This window comes from Macaca nemestrina, chromosome 1, assembly GCF_043159975.1.
Source record: "Macaca nemestrina isolate mMacNem1 chromosome 1, mMacNem.hap1, whole genome shotgun sequence".
Classification (NCBI taxonomy): Eukaryota; Metazoa; Chordata; class Mammalia; order Primates; family Cercopithecidae; genus Macaca; species Macaca nemestrina.
Genome location: NC_092125.1, coordinates 13908411 through 13930498, shown reverse-complemented (window position 1 = coordinate 13930498; position 22088 = coordinate 13908411). Strand labels below are relative to the sequence as shown.

Here is a 22088-nt window from a genome sequence, read left to right as displayed (position 1 = left end):
GCTACTCGGGAGGCTGAGGCAGGGGAATGGCGTGAACCCGGGAGGCAGAGCTTGCAGTGAGCTGAGATGGCGCCACTGCACTCCAGCCTGGGCAACAGAGTGAGACGCCATCTCAAAAAATAAAATAAAATAAAACAAAACAAAACAAAATAAAATAAAATTATTAAAAAAATAAACTGACTGAAGTGCAATTGTGATCTCTTTCCATGAATCTTGAATTTCAGTGTTTATGAAATGGGATTAATTTCAGTAGTTTATTAAACGGGATTAGTGACCCAAAACACTGCCAGTATGAAGTGGCTTTCCTCTTAAAGGACAATGTTATAACTACTACTGCTAATACTCTGAATGGTCTTTCAAAAACATTAAAACTTTTAAAACAGTATGAAAAATACCAAATAAAGAGAAAAGAACATACAGATGGTAGATTAAATTCCCCTATTGGGGTACACTCTGGACCACATCTTCATAGGGCTTACTACACTTAAATTTTAAAATATGTTTGATTGTTTGATTAATGCTTTTTCTCCTCCAACAGACGGTAAGTATCCAATGATAAGTTCCATGTTTACATGACTTGGCTTACCCTTTGTCCCGGTACCTAGCACTACACAGCTCCTGGCACATCAGAGGGGAGTTAAAGATTCACACACCAGTATTCTAATTTCCTTCTAGCAAAACAAAAATTAAAAGTACACACCTGCACAGACACACTAAAACTGAATCTCCTTGAAGAGATGAAGGATACACAGCCACTTGTTCATATTACCTTCAGCATTTAACCTACAACTATCTTATGAACCATTCCAACTCAAAATTATCCTGGTTAAAAAAAGTAGTATTTTGGCTGTTTCTCTAGACTAAGAAAATAAAATGCAGACCTTCACTTAACAGGAGAAAAACCACATCTTCAAGTCCTCATACTCACTGACTGTACAGAAATGAAATTAAAATAATTCCACAAACTCAGGAAGAATTCTGTACTTTATCACTATACTTGTCCCAAAGCTGTCTGTATTTACTATATGTCAACCTTCAGTTTATTCCACACATATTTATTGAAGGCTTTTGTGTAGAAATTGCTAGGAAAAGGGGGGCCTATCAAGTGAGGAAAAAAAGGATATTCCCCTAAAACAGCTTAAAATCTTACAGCGAAAATGAGAAAAGTTAAAAAAAAAAAAAAAAAAAAAAAAAAAGACTCTAAAACAAGAATAAGCAAGAGAAGTGCAAAAGGACCAAAAGATAAAGAGATCCAATTTGGGTAGAAAGCTCACAAAAGACATCATGGAGGAGGAAGCATTTATAATGGCCTTCAACATAGGTGAGATTCCAACAAGAGGAAAGGAGTCAATAAAGTATGGACCGTAGTCTGAAGATACCAAGCAGTCTAATAAGGCTGAAGTACAGGGAAGTGGTTGAATATGAGACTAAAGGGATAGGCTGGAATTATAATGCAGAGAACCTGTCCCAAATTCTAAATTTAAGTGGGAATTCAATCATTAAGAGAAGCAAAAATTTTTCAAAACAAAAACATAAAGTCTAATAGGTTAATAAGTAATATTAAAATATCCCCAAAGAAACATTATTCCAAATACTGACTAGAAAAAAGAAATAGCCTGGCCACACTGTGCATCAATGAATATCTGTAGACTGGATTAGATAACATGACACCATTCAGAGTAACATCTATCTTTTAAATTCTGAATTGCAAGCAAGTTAGTTACAAAACTTTGTGAACCCTCCGTTCTTACTAACATCTTTCAATTTAAGGATATGGCTTTGGTGCTAGAAAGTGCTGGTTAGAAAAACAGCTCTAGCTATCCATTTCTTAATCTGAAAGCTGGGGATAATAATAGTAACTACCTCATAATGTTGCAAATGCAATAATGTATGTAAAGCACTTAGCAAAGTCCCTAGCAATTATAAGCACCTCATCTATTCATCCAACTAACACTTATGAAGTTCATACTCGGTATCAGGCACTGTTACAGCAACTAGGAACAAAGCCCTAAAGAAGATATACAAAGTCCCTGCCCCTGTGACACATTCTAGTGAGGAAAGCAGACAATAAATAATTATGTACTCATATTTCAATGTTAGGGAATAAGAGCTAAATCAATCTAAAAGGATGATAGGGAATGGAAGGGACAATTTTAGGAAGGGCAGTCAGGCAAGAGGAGAGGGTATAATGGTATCAGTTAATAGCAGTAGCGGTAGTTAAAGACTGTTGTATCAATACATCCTTTATGGCAAGGATCAAGTAGATTACAAATCAGAAATCTGCTTTCTAGTTATTTACAAATTTTAAATCTATTTAAAAACTGCCTAAAGATAATAATTAAAGCCCATTGTATTTTACCTGTGGACAAATACTAAAACACTTTACATAGACAAAAAAGAAGACAGAACCTGGTGCTCAAACACATGACCTTAAACAGGTTTCACAGATTACATCATAATGGTACTGTGTATTAATGAACTTTCCTGATTAGGAAGTACATCGACTGAGTTGAAAAAACAAAAATTTATTCCTCCCAATAAAAAATATTAAGACATGTTCATTTGTTAAATGATGACTTACTTCACTTTCAGCAAAATGCCTCTCTCCTTTCAGGCACAGTGAAGATCGTCTCAGTGTCTTCTCATCTCCATCATCGAAAACTATGAGAGGGAGTAAAAATGGAAGCCACTGAAGGATTTTTTCAAAGATCAAAGAGATGATATGTATTATAATTTTCTGAGTGCAAATAGATATACTATTTAGACTATATTTGGAATTCAATTCACATTTTATGTTTTCAAGTAACTTCAAATATAGTTATTAAAGTAACTTATCCAATTTCTAGTGAAACGGAAACAACATATATGAAATGAAAACATCTTGTCTAAAACAGGACATACCAAATAAAAATAAGAAATTGGTATTTCAAGAGGAAACCACTTAAATGCTAATTAACTCTTCTCAAAATGGTAAAGAAAAGCCAGGTTTTCCTACTGACAGATATTGACAGATTTACCTAAGAAAGCTTACAAATTTATGCAGTCAGACTGCCCCTTCAAAAAAATAACTGTATTTTCATTATTTAAAGTAGGGTTTCTCGCGCTTAGCACTGTCACTAGTGACATACTGCACCAGAAAATTCTCTGTTGTGGTAGGCTTGTCCTGTGCACTGCAGGATATTGAGCAGCACTCCTGGCCTCTACCCACTAGATGCCAGTAGCACCCCCTTCCCAGCTGTGACAAACTAAAATGTCTCCAGGCATTGCCAAATGTTCCCTGGGGGGTAAATTCATCCCAGTTGAAAACTACTGACTTAAAATACTAAAATGTCTACAAAAAGGCGATGGAAGTGTTAAGCAACTTGGTTGCAGTAATTATTTCACAATATATTTGCATATCAGATCATCATGTTACATATACATTTACATGATTTTGTCAATTATATCTCAATAACATAGGGGAAAAATTTTAATAAAAATAAAGTACTTAAAACACCCCAGCAAAACCACCATAAGTTAACAGATATGGAATGTATGACTATTTTTGTATTATATGCATAAATTTCTGATATACATAAATCATTTGGGGATATGCTACATTACTTAGAAATCATGGGAAGACAGTAACTCTGTTTTAAATAATGTTACCAGATCTCGATTTTAGAAATTACAGTTTCTGCCTACCTTACTAAAATTAGATTCTCTTCTTTTCTTTTTCTGATGCTCAACAGGATCTCACATTTATTGAGAAATGATTAATGATTAAAAGAAAGGCAATGACCTTTCCTCACTGGCTGAACTAAAATTAGATTCTTGTATGTTACGTAACAACTTACATTATGTGAGACTGGATAAATAATTTTCAGTACATCTTTAAATGATGTAACTAAAATACACAACATAAGTGTCACATTTAGTAGACTATTACAACCAATCACCATCTATACTCACTACACAGAATTGCTCACAGTCTTCTCACTTACATAAAGTCAAATATTTCCTTATGCCTCAAAATCAAATAATTTTCCCTCTGTTTTCACCAGGTTTTATTCTCACACCAAAAAAGTAAAAACAAAACTCACCTATTCTATCTGAAAGTTCTATCAAACTCTGAAATCACCAAACATATTACTAGGTGTTTACTGTCATCTCTGAGGTCACTGAATGGTAGGAATTGTTACCTTTAATAAATAATACTGGAATAAATGGCTGTCAATCTAGGACAAATAGTTTTTAATCATTATTTTAGAACACTGGAAAAAATACATACTACTCTAGGTGAAATAAAAATCTATTTGTAGAACAATAATAAAAATAAATAAAAGTTAAAAAATTAGAATACATTAGAAAATAGATTTATAACACTGATGAAAGACTTTCTTAAGATTCAAAACTAAAATTACAAAATAAAAGGTGACCATACAACAACTAACTACATGAAAATTAAAAGCAGAGACAAAAATAAAGCAACAGGAGAAACATGTGTAAACAGTTAATATCCAAAATATATAAAGAACACATGTCCTAAAAATAATAAAAAGATAAATCATCTCAAGAGAAAAAGGGAAAGAATAAAAGAGCCAGCAACTCAAAACAGAGAAAACACAAATGAAATTATGTTCCTTTCAATAAACATGAAAAGATGCTCCATCTCACTAGCAATCATGGGAAGAGCATACTGAAACAAGACTGAGATATTACTTTATGTCCAAATTAGCAAAAATTTTTTTAAAATGACATAAAATCTGACAAGGACTGAGAAAACAGTATCGTTTAGGAAGGCGGTTTTCATTAACTAATGAAGTTTTTAGAGTATATTTTTCTTCAACCTCTATTTCTTAGTATGTACACTACAGAAGTATTAGGATACAACAGGTATCCTAATTAAGTACCTAATTAGGTACAAAAAACATTCAATCCAGCATTTATTTTAATAGTAAGAAAACTGGTAACCTCATCAGTAAGAAAAAATAAACTAGCATATCAACTATTATAAAATATACTACTACTTTGTTTCCTGCTGGGAGCCATCTATATACACACAGTTAAAAGAAATTTCTGTTATAAAACAACATGAATATCCTTAACATTACTGAACTATAAACTTAAAAATAGGTAAGATGGGGGAAAAAAGACATTTCTCTAAGATATACTTTGAAGTAAAAAAAAGCTAGAATTCCAATTGCATAATATATACATTAAATAATTTCAATTTTTGTTATATACACATACATATACTTTGGAAATAAATTTTTAAAAGATGTGGAAAGATAAAATCCAGTAACAGTAATAATATCTAGGGTATTAAGAAGTGAATCCAGGAAATTCCATTTTATTCGTATTAAGTTTTCTCTGTGTAACTAAAAATACATTTTTAAAAGAAAATTTATTTTCTTACCTACAGTGTACCAACTCGCATCTGTTAGTTTATTGATAACAGCTTCCTGATACGCACCATCAAGATTCTTCACTTCCACAATAGCTCCCACCTAAAGTATTTTTAACATGTTAGAAAAACTTTTAAAAGGTAAATGAACAAACCAAAACCTGGGTTTTTCTTTCAATTGAGTGCATGATGGTGAAGAATAAAATGATTACTGACTTCATTTAAAAGTGCCAGCAGTTGGCGTGAGCGCAGTGGCTCACACCTGTAACCCCAGCACTTTGGGGGGGCTGAGGCGGGTGGATCACTTGAGGTCAGGAGTTAAAGACCAGCCTGGCCAACATGGTGAAACCCCGTCTTTACCAAAAATACAAAAATTGGGCAGGCGTGGTGGCAGGTGCCTGTAATTCCAACTACCCAGGAGGCTGAGTCAGGAGAATTGCTTGAACCTGGGAGGTGGAGGTTGCAGTGAGCCGAGATCGTGCCACCGCACTCCAGCCTAGGTGACAGAGCGAGACTCGGCCTCAAAAAAAAAAAAAAAAAAAGTGCCAGCAGTTTTACCCACCAATATTTTTGTACCATCAGTGAAAATGTTAACGTAGTAACAAAGGTAAATAATTCCTAAGTACTATTATAAAGTTTTACCTTTACAACCCCCTAAAAGAGTCCTAGGAACCGCCAGGGTCGGTAGATTACACTGTGAGTACCACCATCTGTGAAACTGACTGTCCTTACCCCCTATTTCCAGCCTTCTTTCAAGGAACCTCAGGAAGGAGGTTTAAATTTAAAAATTGCTCTGGGGTTTCCTTTTGGCCCTGAACCAGCCAAAGAGCACACAGTGGTTTACCCACACATTCTCTTTTAGTTTGCTCATTGGCAAAAAGTAAAAAAGCATTTATTTCACTTGCCAATGAGGAAAAATGAATGCAAAGAAATAAAACTCTCCAGCTGTTAGTATGAAGGCTGATGACCCTTAAAAGATTTCATTTGCCAGTAGTGGCTCCAAAGAAGTAAGAGCTCTGATTTTTGGTTTTCTAACTTTCTCACTTTTCAGATCATCATCGAACTGACATCACTAATCCCTAGTTCATCATCTATTAATTTTGGAAAATCCATAATTTTAGTAAAGGAAATATCGTGGATTAACTAAATAAATGTAGTCAATGCTTCTTTGATGCTCATTTTATTTCTGAATAAACTGGTTTTACTATCATATCAAGTATTATTTAATATTAAATCTTTTTTGTAAGAGGCAGCATCTCATGCTATCCCCAAGTGCAGTGTGCACAATCATAACTTATTGCAACCTTGAACTCCTGGCCTCAAGCTATCCTCCCGCCTCAGCCTCCTTAGTCGCTGAGATTAAGTCTATTTTTTCTATTAGTCTTTTTAGAGAAAATTACATATTGAGTTTATCAAATCAATAACGAAATGGCCAATGAATTAAAAGAAAATTACCAAGTATAATTATTTTTTCCCAAACAATCATTAGAATTAACAACGAATACATGAATTACCTTTAGTGGGCCCTTTATGTGGTCATCCTGAACTTCCACTGTTGAAGAATCATGTCTAAATGTCACCTAGAGATTATAAGTTTAATTAGCCACCAAAAATAAACCAAGCAACACAAGCTCATCAATGCACCAATTATTCATTTGTATTAAAAGAAATATAAAATAATAGCTGCCTAGTTTATACAACATCCCAATTCCTAAGTAGATTAACTAAAACAAAAAATTATTTACAAACAACTGTCCAGACCATATCTCAGCTTTCAAAAATAAAAGTAATCAATGATAGCACATCTAAATTATTAGATGTTCCACATGTCATTCTTTTTCCATTTTTTTTTTTTAACTTTTTTCTTTTTTTGATACACAATCTCACTCTGTGGCTCAGGTTGGAAAGCCATAGCGCAATCTTGGCTCACTGCAACCTCCACCTCAGGGTTCAAGTGATTCTCCTGCCTCAACCTTTCAAGTAGCTAGGATTACAGGCACCTACCACCAGGCCGACTAATTTTTGTATTTTTAATAGAGACAGGGTTTCACCACGTTGGCCAGGCTGGTCTCAAACTCCTAAACTCAAGTGATCCACCTGCCTCGACCTACCAGAGTGCTGGGATTACAGGTATGAGCCACCACGGCCGCTCCCACATATCATTCTTTATTTCAAAACTATCAGTTGTTAATTTAGTTGTAAAATTGCTTTTCCTAAGAAATGAGAAAGAAAGATGTGGGGATTTTAGGCTATTAGGTATTATATCATCTTGTGAAGGCCTACCTTAATAATAAACAGTAGCAGCAAACACTTACTGAGATCTGAGCATCAGTCTCTAGTACCAAACATTTCATCTTCACGACAACCCTATTAGGTAGGTATGATTGTTCCCATTTTGTTGATAAGAAAACTGAGAAACAGGCCAGGTGTGGTGGCTCATCCCTGTAATCCCAGCACTTTGGGAGGCCAAGGCAGGTGGATCACCTGAGATCAGGATATGGGACCAGCCTGGCTAACATGGTGAATCCCCATCTCTACTAAAAATACAAAAATTAGCCAGGCATGGTGGCACACGCCTGTTAATCCCAGCTACTCCGGAGGCTGACGCAGGAGAATCGCTTGAACCAGGAAGATGGAGGTTGCAGTGAGCCGAGATTGCATCACTGCACTCCAGCCTGGGGGACAGAGTGAGACTCCGTCTCAAAAACAAAACAAATAACAACAACAACAACAAAAAACCCAGAAAGTGTAAGTACCTAGTCCAAGATCACTGAACCAGACATGGTGGAGCTATATTTAAAGTCTTGTTCCAGAACTTTACTGTACTCTACATCATTATAAAAATCAGAGAATGGGAAGCCAGATGTGAAAAGATTAAGTTAAAATAATGAGTCCAAATTTAAATATTTAATTAGCTGGTGAAAAACAAGATAGCTTCCACTACTCAGTATAGAAAACAGTTGTTTTCCCTATAAGGTTAAGAGTTTTTTATAGGGATTGAATCATTAACAGGGTCTTTATCAGGTTTATGTGATAATTATTTTAGGTAACAGGCAGGCTCACTTACAAACCAACTCTGAAAGGAGATGCCTTATACCCACAGCATCCCAGGCATTTCTGTGTCATACAAAAGCATTATCACACTTTATTTAAATCACATGTTTAGGTACCTGTGCCCTTCACTTAAACTATAAGCTACTTACAGATGGGGACTAGGTCTTAACACTAGAGTTTCACCTTTAGCTAGAGCTTAGTACATAGTAAATGTTCAATAAATGAAAACAGGTAGTAAAAACGTATCAACAAATTTGTTAAAAATATATTAACTTTGAAGCATAAACAAATTAAACATGTTAAGAAATATATCCCAATATCTACTGATAAAATCACGGAATTAAAAACAATTTCTCGGCCGGGCGCGGTGGCTCAAGCCTGTAATCCCAGCACTTTGGGAGGCCGAGACGGGCGGATCACGAGGTCAGGAGATCGAGACCATCCTGGCTAACACGGTGAAACCCCGTCTCTACTAAAAAATACAAAAAATTAGCCGGGTGAGGTGGCGGGCGCCTGTAGTCCCGGCTACTCGGGAGGCTGAGGCAGGAGAATGGCGTAAACCCAGGAGGCGGAGCCTGCAGTGAGCTGCTATCTGGCCACTGCACCCCAGCCTGGGCGACAGAGCCAGAATCCATCTCAAAAAAAAAAAAAAAAATTTTCTTTTTCCTTGTGTATGTGTTTTAATGGACATCACCTCCACAGAAACAAATTTTTAGGGCAGCCAAAAAAATTAAAAATAAGCTTTAGATATTCATTACTTATAAGGCACAAGGTACTCTGTGCTATCAATAGAGGTGGTAGAATCCAGTAAGAGTTTTGTTTCTTTCATTTACAGCAAGAAATGGCAGGACCGATACATGTCATTTTCCTAGTTCATTCATTAGACAGGAAATGTGCAGCTAAGGATGCAAGTTGGGGCTTAAATTCAGCCTTTGCTTTGTGGGCCAAAGCATGGGTCCTGGAGTGACACAGTTCCTGTCCAAAAAGAGTATCTTTTCTAGCTGGCACAAACTTGCTATCTGCAAGCCAAGCGCTGCTAAGGAGGCTTTCCACCAGGAGGGAGGGCTTTTGTCTACTTCACACAAAGGTGATACATGTGCTACCAGTAGTCCTGAAAAAGTACAAAAATTGGTAAAAGGCTTTCTCTTCATCTGCAGGATAGTACCGGCAAAAAACAGTGCTCGGGGAACACCAGTGTGTGAAGCCAGAACAGGAAATGCATAGTATAAAAGCACCAACCACCACGCATGTGGAAAATGAAGGTAGGGTGGGACCAAGACTAGCCCTCTACTGGTTTATAGTTAATTTAAAGGCCTTATCACAATGGTTCCTAACCAGGAATGCAAATTAGAATCACCCAGGTAGCTTTTCCAACACATCCACACATAAAGAATACACACACAGTAAAAGCTCCAGAAGAGACTGATACCCTACATAGAAGTACAACACCTCTACAGCCTATGTAATTGGTGAAATAAAAACCAATGGTTTAAAAAGTATCTGCTAATCTAGATTATAAATTCCTTGAGGACAGATCAGGTCAGTTTCATCCTAATATCCCCATCCTCCTTCCCACCTAAAAGTTCCCTGCAAAAGGTTTGTCACTCAATAAATTATTGACAAATGAATAAATGTCTATATACAAGTTCACTTGTCTGGCATTTTTCAAGGCTGATAATTTATTAAAATGGAAGCAATTACATTCCTTTTTCTACATTAAGACAAAACTCAAGTACTTTAGAAAGATGTTTCAAAAAAGGCAGAGCATAAGGAGTCAATAACTAGATGTACCTTATTTCACCGTTATCTAGGACACCATCAATTACAAGTCACATTCCAATTTTATGGCTGAAATAGAGGGGGGGAACGCCTTAAAACTGATGAACTACGGTAGTTTCAATTCTGCCATGAATTTGGCATAATGGCCTTGGAGAAATCACTAACCCTCTCTGAGCCTCATTTTTCTTGTAATAAAATGAAACAATTAAACTAGATGACTTCTAAGTTCTTTTCCAGCTCTAAAACACTATACAAACAATAAGATGTCTATAGTGAAATGGCATTCAAAATACCAACTGTGATAATCTAATTTCATTCCAATTATAATACTTTTAAAAAAACAAAAAAAGCTTTGTTTTGAGGTACTTTTACAACCTTCACTCATAGAAACTTATTTTGTAGAAAAATAATTCTTAAATACACTCACCAAATAAAAGTTTAAATATTAAATGCTGAACATATAATTTATAAAATCTATAAATACTGTACCTTGACTTTGACAAGTCTTTTTGCTGTCTTGATCTTGGCTTCACAAAAGGCTCCTCTGTATTTAGCACTCACATCAGTGCCCACTGTCAAATAGGGAGGCTCATCAAGGGCCTAAAAATGCAAAGAAATATAATTAGATTTAAACTCTCTAATTCTTTCTCACAATCAGACCTCAGAATAGTGAGCCTAATCTTGTTAAGCTATAACAGTTATAAATGTGAAATGTATGTTAACAAGACCAATCTATAAAATACTATAAATTAAAAAACAAGTAAAATGTTTATCATAAAGACTATTTAAATGTACATCATATAAAATATAAAGGTATCTTATTTCCATTAAATACATATGGTCCATGATATAAATTAGATCACTCACAAGTATGCCCCTCTAGTCACTCAATTCATTCAAATATTTATTTATTCTATGACCACTTAAAGAAAAGGGACCATTGGCCAAAAGGCAGATCTTTAAAACTAAAATTCGGGGGGGAGTGGGGGGAACAAACTCTTCTAATATTTAGGCTCTATCTTAGCAGTCACCCAAATTCAGAATACCTCTGTTATATCTCTTTTTTGTTTTTTTGTTTTTTTTTTTTTTTTTTGAGACGGAGTCTCGCTCTGTCGCCCAGGCTGGAGTGCAGTGGCGCGATCTCGGCTCACTGCAAGCTCCGCCTCCGGGGTTCACACCATTCTCCTGCCTCAGCCTTCCCAGTAGCTGGGACTACAGGCGCCCACAACCGCGCCCGGCTAATTTTTTGTATTTTTAGTAGAGACGGGGTTTCACCGTGGTCTCGATCTCCTGACCTTGTGATCCGCCCGCCTCGGCCTCCCAAAGTGCTGGGATTACAGGCGTGAGCCACCGTGCCCGGCAACCTCTGTTATATCTCTATCTAGAAAAGTCTAAGGTAGTATAGTGTAGTGCCTGGTATGGTGGCTCCTGCCTATGATCCCAGAACTTTGGAAGGCCAAGGCTGGAGGGTCACTTGAGTCTAGGAGTTTGAGACCACCCCAAGCAACATAGGAAGAACTCGTATCTACAAAATAAAAAAATAAAAATTAGCTGGCTGTGGTGCCATGCGCCTGTACTCCTAGCTACTTGGGAGACTGAAGTGGGAGGACTGCTTGAGCCCAAGAGGTCGAGACTGGAGTGAACTGTGATTGTGCCACTGAACTCTAGCCTGGGTCACAGAGTGAGACCCTGTCTCAAAAAAGCAAACAAGCCGGGCGCGGTGGCTCACGCCTGTAATCCCAGCACTTTGGGAGGCCGAGGCGGGCGGATCACAAGGTCAGGAGATCGAGACCACGGTGAAACCCCGTCTCTACTAAAAATACAAAAAATTAGCCGGGCGCGGTTGTGGGTGCCTGTAGTCCCAGCTACTCGGGAGGCTGAGGCAGGAGAATGGCGTGAACCCGGGAGGCGGAGCTTGCAGTGAGCCGAGATCGCGCCACTGCACTCCAGCCAGGGCGACAGAGCGAGACTCCGTCTCAAAAAAAAAAAAAAAAAAAGCAAACAAAAAATAATGTAGTATAGCATATAAGGGAGAAAAATAAGTGTATTTAAACTACTAGTGAAAACTATACAAAGAAATTCAATCTGGAAAGTTTCAAAACTTTGAAACCAAAATATCTCAAATGCTTTAATAGGAGGGATTCACTGGATATTTAGTCTTCTACCTTAACTAATATTTATGTTTCTTCAGTTGTGATTTAGTTTTTAATAGCTGCTCTCACGTTTTACAATCAGGTACATTTCTATATCTGTATTTCTAAGGAGTTCTTCTGCTTATATTAATTCCACAGCCAAAGGAAAATCATGTAAGTAGCTTTTTCCAAAGTGCTTTATAAGAAGTACCAACATCCCAGGACGTTCCACCAAAAGGAAAGGAGGCAGGAGTTGGGGGAAATTCAGTATATTGAATGAATTACTTCTCTGCCTCAACTTTGGAGATTCATAAATGTAAACTAAAAGATCTGAGAAACCCTCTAATAGAGAAAAAGATTACATTTTAACATTTCCCAATCTACTTGTCCAAAGAACTCTTTCTTTTCTCTTGACATCTATTAACATCCTACAGAAATTCCATAGAATATAAAGTGAGAAATGCTGTTACGAGTAATAATTAAAGAATCAATTTCATTTAGATTTTAAAATAAATTTTCCCCTAAAGGTTGTGGCTATCATACAGAGTCATCTCTCTCCCAAAGAAAGGGAACGATAGTCTAGCACTGTAACAGAAGCGCCCACAATTGCATCAGGCCTCCACAGCGGCCTCCCGGCTCACAGACCATGTATTTCATAAAAAGGAAACTCAAAACATGCCAGTTATGCAATTTTTAAAATCAACTTAGGAAAATGCCTATTCATCAGTTCATTTATACCATAATAGGAATATACCCTCACAGAAAGATAATCATTTCTGTACTAATACTTTTTAATTGTTTTATATTGTTAACTACGACTTAATAACTTTACATTGCTGTTGTACCTACTGAATAAATGCATTTCTACTTTACCTACCTGTCTTAGGTCTCTTAAAATATCATTTTCCCTGGCCAAAATTATGGTTACATTCCAGGCATACTAGTGGCTTTATTTTAGCAAGAATATGAAGGAGACTCACAGCACTTTGCTCCAAAATCATAAAAATGGCCACGCATTGGAGGTCACACCTGTAATCCCAGCAATTTGGGAGGCCGAAGCAGGAGGACTGCTTGAGCCCAGGAGTTCGAGATCAGCCCAAGCAACATAGAAAGATCCTATCTCAATTATTTAAAAAAAAAAAAAAACTTTTATTATAAGGATGGGAAGATTACGTACAGCCCAAGTGATAATGTGTTTGTTAATGTAACTGTGGTAATCATAAAACATGCATCAATTCATCATGTTGCACATACTGAATATGTTCAAGCTTTACTTGTCAATTAAATATTTTTTAAAGGCCGGGCGCGGTGGCTCAAGCCTGTAATCCCAGCACTTTGGGAGGCTGAGACGGGCGGATCACGAGGTCAGGAGATCGAGACCATCCTGGCTAACACAGTGAAACCCCGTCTCTACTAAAAAATAAAAAAAAAAACTAGCTGGGCGAGGTGGCGGGCGCCTGTAGTCCCAGCTACTCAGGAGGCTGAGGCAGGAGAATGGCGTAAACCCGGGAGGCGAAGCTTGCAGTGAGCTGAGATCCGGCCACTGCACTCCAGCCTGGGCAACAGAGCAAGACTCTGTCTCAAAAAATATATATATATATATATTTTTTTAAATGTTTTAAAGAGAGAAAAAAAATTTAAGGAAATTTCAATTCACTCTGTGGTTCAATTGGTACTGGGTATTACTGCTATAAAAACTCAAATGATAGGGCAGTCTTCATGACCACAGGCTCATAACTTTCCACAATTTGCAACCTCCTCTATTAACGCATTCTGCCATACTAGTCAGAAAAATTTTATTTTGAGAGGCAAACAGTATAGTTAAAAATAAAATTGATGAGGAAACTGAAATTATGAAACATAGAAGAGAACAATAAATCAACTAAAAGTTGCACATTTGTACCTACTGAGGAACATATAAATATTTAGGAATTGATACACTTTAAAATTTTTAATAGATAATTCTGAACAAAAATAGGGTATAGAACAGTAACATCTTCAGACTATTAGTATTCAGAAACCCATTTGCATATTCTTTTCATTAACATTCACAGACACTAGCAACGTTTCAACTACAGCAAACTGTAGATTTGCTTATTAGGCAAATTTATTAAAGCTGAATTTGAGAAAGGGGATTTCCGTCCCGCAAATTAAGCCCATTGCACATCTTCAACAACATAAAAATCCATGTTGACAGAAGAAGGGTATTAATTACTTCAAATTATTGTGGGGCAAATCATGCTTCTGAAGGGTAATATTTTCTTTCCTTCATGCTAGAACACATGAAAAGGAATTACAAGGCATATAAAGAAAACGCCTTTAGAAAGACTTGCAGAGGGAGGGCTGGGCGCGGGGCTCACGCCTGTAATCCCACCACTTTGGGAGGCCGAGGCGGGCGAATCATGAGGTCAGGAGATCGAGACCATCCTGGCTAACACGGTGAAACCCCATCTCTATTAAAAAAAAAAAAAAAATTGCCGGGCGCGGTGGCTCAAGCCTGTAATCCCAGCACTTTGGGAGGCCGAGACGGGCGGATCACAAGGTCAGGAGTTCGAGACCATCCTGGCTAACACGGTGAAACCCCGTCTCTACTAAAAAATACAAAAAACTAGCCGGGCGAGGTGGTGGGCGCCTGTAGTCCCGGCTACTCGGGAGGCTGAGGCAGGAGAATGGCGTAAAAACCCGGGAGGCGGAGCTTGCAGTGAGCTGAGATCCGGCCACTGCACTCCACCCTGGGCGACACAGCGAGACTCCGTCTCAAAAAAAAAAAAAAAAAAAAAAAAAAAAAAAATTAGCCGGGCATGGTGGCGGACACCTGTAGTTAACTACTCAGTAGGCTAAGGCAGGAGAATGGCGTGAACCTGGGAGGAGGAGCTTGCAGTGAACTGAGATCGTGCCACTGCACTCCAGCCTGGGTGACAGAGTGAGACACTGTCTCAAAAAAAAAAAAAGACGGACAGACTTGCGGGAAAAAAAAAAGAAAGACTTGTGGAAGGACACTAAAGTCTGATAAAAGCTGCTAAAACTGAAACACATTATGAGAGCAGTGTTAATTTGTTATAAAGAGCACAGAAAAAGCAATGATCTGTGTTCTGATCTTACTGCTGCCACCTCTATTTATTATACATCATCTCAGGTAAGTTACTTTTCTGTTCCTAAATTCTCATTTAGCACAATAATTTGAATCTCTTTTTTTTTTTTTTTTTTTTTTTTTTTTTTTTTTTTTTTGAGACGGAGTCTCGCTCTGTCACCCAGGCTGGAGTACAGTGGCCAGATCTCAGCTCATTGCAAGCTCCGCCTCCCAAGTTTACGCCATTCTCCTGCCTCAGCCTCCCAAGTAGCTGGGACTACAGGCGCCCACCACCTCGCCCGGCTAGATTTTTGTATTTTTTAGTAGAGACGGGGTTTCACCGTGTTAGCCAGGATGGTCTTGATCTCCTGACCTCATGATCCGCCCGTCTCGGCCTCCCAAAGTGCTGGGATTACAGGCTTGAGCCACCGTGCCAGGCCAATAATTTGAATCTTACACATAATTGTTTAGCAAGCCTATGTCAAAGCATTGACATTGGCCGGGCGCGGTGGCTCAAGCCTGTAATCCCAGCACTTTGGGAGGCCGAGACGGGCGGATCACGAGGTCAGGAGATCGAGACCATCCTGGCTAATATGGTGAAACCCCGTCTCTACTAAAAATACAAAAAACTAGCCGGGCGAGGTGGTGGGCGCCTGTAGTCCCAGCTACTCGGGAGGCTGAGGCCGGAGAATGGCGTAAACCCGGGAGGCGGAGCTTGCAGTGAGCTGAGATCCGGCCACTGCACTCCAGCCTGGGCGACAAAGCGAGACTCCGTCTCAAAAAAAAAAAAAAAAAAAAGCATTGACATTACAAAGGTGGACAGAATGGGAACCTTTGAGACATATATAATCATCTAGAATGAAACTATCGAACTATTTTTAAATGCCAACCAAAATATGAATGAGACTTTACACAGAAACCCAAATCAAATCTGTAACTGAGGTGGTCAGATTTCAGTATATAATTTTAGGTGGGCATAAGGTATCACTCTATCATTAGTTTAACATGAGGTAATGGAGCAGACTGATTAATAGCACAGGCTTTCAAAGCAGAGAGGCAAGGTCCTAATCCAAGCTCTACTCCTTACACCAACTAGATGAGTTTTTGTAGGCTACTGAACCTCTCTGAGCTTCAGCTGCCACATCAAAAAAACAGAATCAATATTAGCACTCCATTGTGATGTCTGAGGTAGTCAGCTAGGAAGTTATAATATTATGAAACACTTCATGTGGACAAACAAGTCATTTTATCATAGAAATTCAGATTTGGTTCCCTTCCTTATTTCTTAATATTCAAGGGGCAAAACCACATTTTGGCTGGGCAAGGTGGCTCATGCCTGTAATCCCAGCACTTTGGGGGGCCAAGGCAGGTGGATTAACTGAAAGTCAGGAGTTGAGACCAGCCTGGCCAACATGGTGAAACCCCATCTCTAGTTAAAATATAAAAATTTAGCCAGATGTGGTGGCGGGTGCCTGTAATCCCAGCTACACGGGAGGCTGAAGCAGGAGAACTGCTTGATCTCAGGAGGCGGAGGTTGCAGTGAGCCGAGATCGTGCCATTGCACTCCAGCCTGGGCGACAAGAGGGAAACTTCATCTCAAAAATAAATAAATAAATAAATAATAAAAATAAAAACCATTTTAGGCTGGGCACGGTGGCTCATGCCTATAATCCCAGCACTTTGGGAGGCTGAGGCAGGTGGATCATGAGGTCAGGCATTCGAGACCAGCCTGACCAACATCGTGAAACTCTCTCTCTACTAAAAATACAAAACATTAGCTGGGTGTGGTGGCGGGCACCTGCAATCCCAGCTACTCGGAAGGCTGAAGCAGGAGAATCACTTGAACCTGGGAGGTGGAGATTGCAGTGAGCCAAGACTATGCCACTGCACTCCAGCCCAGGCGACAGTGTGAGACTCCGTCTCAAAAAAATAAAATAAAATAAAAAGTCAGCATAATACAGTAATTAAGAGTACGGGTTCCCAAGCCAAGCACAGTGGCTCACACCTGTAACCCCAGCACTTTGGGAGGCCTAAGAGGGAGGACTGCTTGAGCCCAGGAGTCCAAAACCAGACTGGGCAACATGGCAAAACCCTATTTTTACTAAAAATACAAAAATTAGCCAAGCATGGTGGCACCTGCTGGTAGTCCTGACTATGAGGAAGGCTACGGTGGGAGGACCACTTAAGCCCGAAAGGCTGAGGTTGCAGTGAGCAGAGATCACACCACTGCACTCCAGCCTGGGCGACATTGAGACCTTGTCTCAAAAAAAAAGAAAAGAAAAAAAAAGGGTATACGTTCCTAAACTAGATGTCTAGGTTCAAATCTATCCCTTAGTAGTGAGGTGACCTTGAGCCACTTAGCTTAAGGCCTCAGCATACAATAACAGTTCTATCACAAGGATGAGGAGTAAGATGGTACACATAAAATGCTTAGAAGAGGGCCCAGCACACACTGCCAAATAAAGGCAATTATTTTTACTTTACAACCTGGGAGGCAATTGTTATAAAAAAAAAAAAAAAAGTTTAAGTCTATATACAAATGGGTTGAATCATAAAAAAATTCCCATATAAATAGAGCAGATGCCAATGTAATTGTGTATATATGTGGGGGACGAGGAGTTCCTTTAAAATATTTTCTCCCTCATTCAATCCAGACATGAAGTAATCATGCTGAATTCTAGCGGCAAGAGAATGAATCTTAAATCTTTGTGGGGATGCTCCATAACAAAGTGTATCACGACCCCTTAGTGTACCAAGACTGCACCAGTATTTTGAGGCTAATTTACTTTGGTTCAATTGAGAGACATACAAAGGATTATGTCGGCAGGTTAACTAAGATTCTTTTGACCAAGACCAACCCTGGTAAGTATGCATGTCTATCTATACGTAGCCAGAAAACAAACAACTCTTGCCTTTTCTTTTTGCTCTGCTTCTCTAATTCTGATCAATAGTATGGATCATCTCAGAGGCTAAATAAGATGTTTTTATGTAGCACCTCCATGCCAAAAAGGAAATTAAACTACTAAATTACCATCCCTTTCTTGAACAAACAGAACAGTTTTCTGGTTGCCAAGGCAACAGCTACCTCATAGTTTTCCAGCATTGCTTAAATAATTATTTTCCTAGCCAGTCTACAAAACATCCTAACTGGCACCTAAAAACCACTGAATTCCATGGGAACACTAAAAAGCATAAGCCATTTTAAAATTAGCTATTAGTGGATAATAATCCTTCAAGATGCCAAAATGCCAAGGAAGCACAGAAGTGCACAAATGAATCAACAGTAATCTCTAATGCGTCTCTGGGCTGCAGCATATAAAACACATAAATTAAGTTTTAGAAAGACAATAGTTAAATCAAATCTTCAAATGGCTGGCTAACACTGACACTGACTAGGAAATATTCAATTATTCGAGATGTTTTTTAAAAAGCAAAACATGCTAGGTGACATTTTATTGAGGTAGTTTCTTTTAAAAAGTAAGGGATTCAAATTGGTTACAGTGCCAATGTAGCCAAAAGAATCAGAAAACAAGAGTATTAAATTTGATCATAAAAACCATCAGTAGGCTGGGTGCAGTGGCTCACGCCTATAATCCCAGCACTTTGGGAGACCAAGGTGTGTGGATTGTTTCAGCTCAGGAGTTCGAGACCAGCCTGGGTAACAGGGTGAAACCCCGTCTCTACCAGAAATACAAAAATTAGCCAGGCATAGTGGCATACGTGTATGGTCCCAACCACTAGGGAGGCTGAGGTGGGAGGATTGCTAGAGCTCAGGAAGTAGAGGCTGCAGTGAGCCATGATTGCAACACGGCACTCCAGTCTTGACAGAGCAAGTCTGTCAAAAAACAAAACATTTATATACTAAAGGGTGTACCATTTAAAAAGCAAGCTTAAAATGCACCATTTGGTTGGGGGGAATATAAAAACAATGAATACATCGAGGAAATGATGAAAACCATGGCCGGGCGTGGTGGCTCACACCTGTAATCCTAGCACTTTGGGAGGCGAGGTGGGCAGCTCACGAGGTCAAGAGATCGAGACCACCCTGGCTAAAACAGTGAAACCCGTCTCTACTAAAAATACAAAAAATTAGCCGGGCGCGGTGGCGGGCGCCTGTAGTCCCAGCTACTCGGGAGGCTGAGGCAGGAGAATGGCGTAAACCCAGGAGGCGGAGCTTGCAGTGAGCCGAGATCGCGCCACTGCACTCCAGCCTGGGCGACAGAGCGAGACTCCGTCTCAAAAAACAAAAAACAAAAAAAAAAAAAAGAAGGGGTAAAGGTTGAAGAGGCACAAGGACAGAAGCTGAATATACAAGGCAGTGAAGAGGAGGCCTGGGGGAACCACACGGAGGTACAGTCCTGTGGCTGAGGACATGGGTGAGAGCTGAATAGGGAGAGAGGAGATGAGCAGCAAGGCTGGAAGATCCATTACCCGGACCAAATAAATAAACAGACTAATCAAGTAAGTAAATACACTGAATATAGTGGGGGCCATGTTTTTCACTCCAAAGAAGTTAAAATAGAAGGAAGGGAGTGATCTCGGCTCACTGCAACCTCTGCCTCCCAGGTTCAAGCGATTCTCCTGCCTCAGCCTCCCAAGTAGCTGGTATTACAGGCACTCTCCACCATGCCCAGCTAATTAGTAGAGATGGGGTTTCGACATGTTGGTCAGGCTGGTCTCGAACACCTGACCTCGTGATCCACCCCCGCCTTGGCCCACGTCTTGATTTCTAAATAACTCTCTCCATTAAAAGGTATTAGGATCCTTAGAAAAATGGTTGATTTCAAGGTTGGAGAGAGAAAAGCTCAAGAAGAATCTGAAACATCTTGTATCAGAAAGTAAAGAAATGGTGCGACTAATGATAGGGACATTTCAAAGGGACACAGAAAGCATCTTGAAGGGGTTTTCCTCTTACTGGCCAAATGGGGGAAAGTTTGAGCATAAAATAAATATTATTTGTTCTATTATCTCTTTAGGGATATATCAACTTAAGATCTGTGTATTCCACAGTAAATTAATTATATCTCACTTTAAAAAGTTGGTAACAAATTACAATTCATTCAGTAAAAATGAAATCCATGAATCCATATTGACAAGAATGAATGAATTAATGAATGTTTTAAAATGTAGAAAAGATAAAGTTTTTCCTTATACTAAACTGTTAACAACTGTAACAGAACTGATAGAGAATCAACGTTTGGCAACCATCATAAAGGTAGCTGATTCAGAGAGTTATCAAAAGATGCTAAGCTGGACAGGTAGTTTGATGAACAGAATATTCGCATCATCTTTGAATACTACTGAATTATTTTTAGTGGTGTAATTGTGGGACGTTATGCACTGTAGTATCTAAAGAGCAACCTTTCTGTGGTATATCTGCCAAGAGTAACTGGAAATGAGAAAAAGATAGACAGACCAAAAAGTTGAAGTTATTCTGTTCTATTTATTAGGAATTACACACTGGAGTACAATGGGTGACAGAACATGGTGTTTTAAGCTTGCTCTTACAAAAGTTTGAAGATGATAATGAGTACATATGTATACATATATGTATATAACACATATTATATGAGTGTGTATATATATAGATATATACATACATATACAAATCTGTGTATCTCTCTCTGTATACACACACAGAGAGAAAAAGACAAATTAGATATACAGCAAACGACATCGAATGTTAACAACTGGTCAGTCTGGTGAAGGAGATTACATGAACTATTTATACGGCACATTTGGAATTATTTGAAAATAAATTATTTTGTAAAGTAATATATATTTATTGTGCATTTGCATATTTTTCTATTAATTATCTATTTATATTCTTTACCCATCTTTCTGAATTACTCGTTTTTGTTTTGTTTGTTTGTTTGACTGGATTGTAAGAGTTACTGCATTTTTTTTTTTTTTTTTTTTTTTTTTGAGACGGAGTCTCGCTCTGTCGCCCTGGCTGGAGTGCAGTGGCGCGATCTCGGCTCACTGCAAGCTCCGCCTCCCGGGTTCACGCCATTCTCCTGCCTCAGCCTCCCGAGTAGCTGGGACTACAGGCGCCCACAACCGCGCCCGGCTAATTTTTTTGTATTTTTAGTAGAGACGGGGTTTCACCGTGGTCTCGATCTCCTGACCTTGTGATCCGCCCACCTCGGCCTCCCAAAGTGCTGGGATTACAGGCGTGAGCCACCGCGCCCGGCCAAGTTACTGCATATTTTAAAACTCAACCGTGGCCAGGTGCAGTGCCTCACACCTGTAATTCCAATATTTTGGGAGGCCGAGGCAGGCGGATCACAAGGTCAGGAGATTGAGACCATCTTGGCTAACACAGGGAAACCCTGTCTCTACTAAACATACAAAAATATTAGTCGGGCCTCATGGCAGGTGCCTGCAGTCCCAGCCACTCAGGAGGCTGAGGCAGGAGAATGGTGTGAACCCAGGAGGCGGTGCTTGCAGTGAGCCAAGATCACGCCACTGCACTCCAGCCTGGGAGACAGAGAGAGACTCCATCTCAAAAAACAAAACAAAACAAAACAAAATCTCAACCACTTCCCAAAACACGAAAATCTTTGGATGCTATCTATATTTCTTAATATCCTTCTTCTAATTTTTTAAAGTTTATTTTTGGTTTTCTACATGGTCCTACTGTGTATCTTCTTAAAATTTAAGTTAC

The 22088-nt window shown here is 38.8% G+C and overlaps 1 protein-coding gene across 6 annotated transcripts in view; it reads right to left on the bottom strand.

Moving 5' to 3' along the window:
- LOC105474602 (AT-rich interaction domain 4B) overlaps positions 1-22088 on the bottom strand; it is a 168294-nt gene that overhangs the window by 86913 nt on the left and 59293 nt on the right. For all 6 annotated transcript variants that reach the window (XR_011610377.1, XM_011729392.2, XM_011729396.2 and 3 more), the window contains exons 3-6: positions 10709-10819; positions 6901-6966; positions 5399-5489; positions 2582-2661 (exon numbers count right to left, since the gene is read on the bottom strand). Coding sequence is in view for 5 of the 6 variants with exons in the window: in XM_011729392.2 (XP_011727694.1) it covers positions 2582-2661; positions 5399-5489; positions 6901-6966; positions 10709-10819 (348 nt within the window). In the remaining variant the exon portion in view is untranslated. The remainder of the gene's footprint in view (positions 1-2581; positions 2662-5398; positions 5490-6900; positions 6967-10708; positions 10820-22088) is intronic.